The sequence below is a fragment of the Sinocyclocheilus anshuiensis genome, unplaced genomic scaffold (genome assembly GCF_001515605.1).
Source record: "Sinocyclocheilus anshuiensis isolate Anshui unplaced genomic scaffold, SAMN03320099.WGS_v1.1 scaffold369, whole genome shotgun sequence".
NCBI lineage: Eukaryota > Metazoa > Chordata > Actinopteri > Cypriniformes > Cyprinidae > Sinocyclocheilus > Sinocyclocheilus anshuiensis.
Genome location: NW_015540935.1, coordinates 145,725 through 149,472, shown reverse-complemented (window position 1 = coordinate 149,472; position 3,748 = coordinate 145,725). Strand labels below are relative to the sequence as shown.

At 34.9% G+C, this 3,748-nt stretch overlaps 1 protein-coding gene across 2 annotated transcripts in view; it reads right to left on the bottom strand.

Annotated features, from left to right (window-relative positions):
* zfpm2b (zinc finger protein, FOG family member 2b) overlaps window positions 1-3,748 on the bottom strand; it is a 72,253-nt gene that overhangs the window by 37,452 nt on the left and 31,053 nt on the right. For both annotated transcript variants that reach the window (XM_016487534.1, XM_016487535.1), the window contains exon 4: window positions 931-1,055. In XM_016487534.1, coding sequence (XP_016343020.1) covers window positions 931-1,055 — 125 coding nt within the window. The remainder of the gene's footprint in view (window positions 1-930; window positions 1,056-3,748) is intronic.

Here is a 3,748-nt window from a genome sequence, read left to right as displayed (position 1 = left end):
GGAGGGTCAGAGAGCCCTCAGATTTCATCAAAAATATCTTAAATTGTGTTCCGAAGATGAACGAAGGTCTTATGGGTTTGCACGGCCACGAGGGTGAGTAATTAATGACAGAATGTTCATTTTTGGGTGAACTATCCCTTTAAGTCACGTCATAATGATGGTATTTATGAGATGAACGAACGTCAAAAATTTCAGCAAAAATTCAGACTGTATAATTTAGCATATTTTTTTCTTTTAAAGATAAAGAATAGGGATAAAGATGAAGAAGTTAGGAAAGCTGATTGCTAAAAGTCTAAACAGACAAAACTGCATTTCCCATCATTCATCCGTTCTAGATACTAACATGTCTTATGATGCGTTCAAGTCATGTCAGATAGATCGTATTTACGAGTTGAACGCACATGAACGCCACCACAAAGTCGTTATTATGAGTGGGAAACTCGAAATTTTCTTTAAGCCCCGAGTTTCCGAGTTGGGGGCGTGTCAATGACAAACATGGCGGAATCGATGGATGCAACGTCTGTAGTTGACGATAAATTTTTGTTTAAATTGATAGTTTAGTTGTCCTATAAACTTAAATTGGTCATGTTCTTGTTACGCAGCTGAAATCCAACTAAAAAAATGCAGACCCTGTTGTATTTTCTTGCAATTTATTAAAAGAAGGTACACCGCCATCTTGTGCCGACTAAACTGACTTGAACGCACCTGACGTCGTAATTACGACTTGTCAACTCGTAAGTACGAACGTCCCAGGAGGACTTGAACGCAGCATTATTTCCTTTTCATTTTCTTGTGAAAAATAAAAAAAATGGAATTTGTCATCAACAGAACTTTCTAAAGAAATGTCCTAGGGAAATCAGGTTATCATGTCCACATTTTGCCCCGAATTTACCTTTTGAATTCACCTCCATAATAAATAAGCAAACCCACCTTGTCACTTCCTCCTGTGGCCGCCTCAATCTTCCCAGGGAAAGGTCCCCATGTGATGCCCAGCAGAAGTGCCTGACAAGAACAAATCCTTCTCTCTCCTCCTTCACCAATCATTTTCAGCTCCCCTGCAGGAAAAGAAATATACAGTTATGACATAAACAAAAACTCGGCATGTTTTTCAGTTGTTTTTGATGTTATATTTAAAAAGTTTAATTTAAGTACAATACAGTTCAAAGGTTTGGGGTTGGTAAGATTTTAAATGTTTTTGAAAAGAGTCTCTTATGTTCTCCAAGGCTGCATTGGTTTGATAAAAATAAACTAAAAACAGTAATATTGTAAAATAGTATTACAATTTTAAATAACTGTTTTCTATGTTAATATATTGTAAAATATAATTTATTGCTGTGATCAAAGCTGAATTTTCAGCATCATTACTCCAGTCTTCAGTGTCACATGATCCTTCAGAAATCAGTATAATATGCTGATTTGCTGCTCAAGAAACATGATTATTATTATCAATGTTGAAAACAACTGTGCTGCTTCATATTTTTGTGGAAACGGTGATACTTTTTTAGGTTTCTTTAATGAACAGAATGTTCAAAAGAACAGCATTTATTTGAAAAAGAAATTATTTGTAACATTATAAATGTCTTTACTGTCACTTTTGATCAATTTAATGCATCCTTAATCAATTTCAAACCTTACTGACCGCAAACGTTTGAACAGTAGTGTATAGGGCCGTAATAATAATACACATCACTACTGCCTGTACAGTAATATGATGCACTGTTGTATTGTATATTCGTTTATACTGTGTATTGTATTGTATATTATGTGCATTTCAGTCTCGCTGGGGTGACCTGGGGTTTAGTGTCTTGCTCAAGGGCACAATGCTGAAGGTTCATGGGCTTTAAACCTACTTCTACACAGTTACCAGCTGAGATCTTTAACCAAAACACCACAGCACTCCATGAGCAGACTAAGCCCTAGTGTGAGCATCTCCCTCAATTAGAAATCATACACCCATCCGTCGGACCCTCTCCTGGGTGACCCTGCCTGTCTCTTTGATTAGGCTTTCGCTCACTGCTGCGACAGGGCTTCAGATAAGGTTGATTAAGCGCCTTTTTGATGGAAGTTTTGATGTGAACAGTGCAGAATCGTGTTAAATTATCCAGTTTCAGGAGGAGATGCGAAATGCCAGCAGATGGATTGATAAATAAAGAGAATCTTGAGGCAGTGCTTTCAGGGTTAAGCCTTTACACCCATCCCCTCTCTGGATTAATAGATCTCTTCAACTACAGAAGGGCGCCAATGTGGGGCATGATTCAAAAATATTTTCTTTATAAATATATATTTAGATATTTATGAATTCTGCACACCAATACTTCACTGATGATGCAATATGTTTATACTTTAGAATAATCAAAACTGTCAAATATGTATTGTAACTGACTACAAATAAATGTATGCACAAGTGAAAAAAAAAATATTAATATTAATATTTTTGATATTAATCATTTTTAATATTAAAAAATATATAAAAATAAAATGAATTTTAAAAATATGAGAGCTGCGGTAAAAAGGAAGATTTTCAGCAAATAAAGACTTAAATTTCAGTCTGCTTCATGGAAATCGTCTCCATACACTTTTACTGTATGGAGAAGAGCAGCATGAACATTCTTCAAAATATCTTCTTTTATGTTACACAAAAGAAAGAAAGGCATATAGGTTTAGAACATACATTTTAAATGGTAAATTTTAAATCTGAGTCTGTAAACTTTCAGTTAACATGAAAACGCATCGAAGGTTCAAGGGATCGTTCACCCAAAAATCATGTCATCATTTACTCATCCTCATGTCGTTCCAGAGTTGGAAATTAACAGGGGCTCGTGGCAAAAATGCCACCAAAATGAACAAAAATGCCTCACAAATTCAAGATAAAGTGGCAAAAATTGCCCCTACACAATTAAATTACATTGATTATGGCTGACACGATTAAAATGAAAAGTGAAAATGAATGAAAAGTGTCAATTCGTGGAATAACATTTAGATCGGCGCACGTTGCATCAGATTACTTTTACGTTTGATTTTTTGCAGTGTTGAGCATTATAACCAATCGCACACATTTCTGTTGAGCTAGGTGTATGCAAATTTCCAGTGTTGTTATATTTGTCTTATTTGTCATATTCAGTTATGAATTATATTCATTATGAGTTATTCTTTCTGAGTCTTATATTGTTACTTTTCAGTATATTCATATTATCTTTTTATGTTACTGTTATATTCAGTCTTACTCATTTTTATTATGTATTCCATTTATACTCATATTCCATTGACGTAGTATATTTTTCTTCATTTGACATATAAGAAAGTACATCTTGTTATGCTTAAGTGATGTTTGAATAGGATGTTGGAAACTTACTCTCTGCAGAAACATTTTTTGTATGCAAAGATGTTCGCTAAATGTGTCTTCTGTCTTCGTGGTACTACATGTTCCTTTCCGAGAGCTGCTATTTGCTATTTGCAGAGTGATACTTGAAAATTGCCAGGATGTGCTGTGCTGCTCAAAAGGTGTAAAACCACAGCCACATCTGTATTTTTATCTGATCTTATCTGGCCTTCATTGTCATGTCAGCGTGATCTGACCTAGCTTTGAACTTCAAGTTAATTTAGGTGGAGGAATACATTTGGCAAGACGTAGATAAATTCGTTTGACATCTATATATCAGACCAAAACATCTCGTGATGTTAAAATAGGATGTAAGTCTCTAGTACATTCTAAAAAATGCTGGGTTAAATATAACCCAGCGCTGGGTTA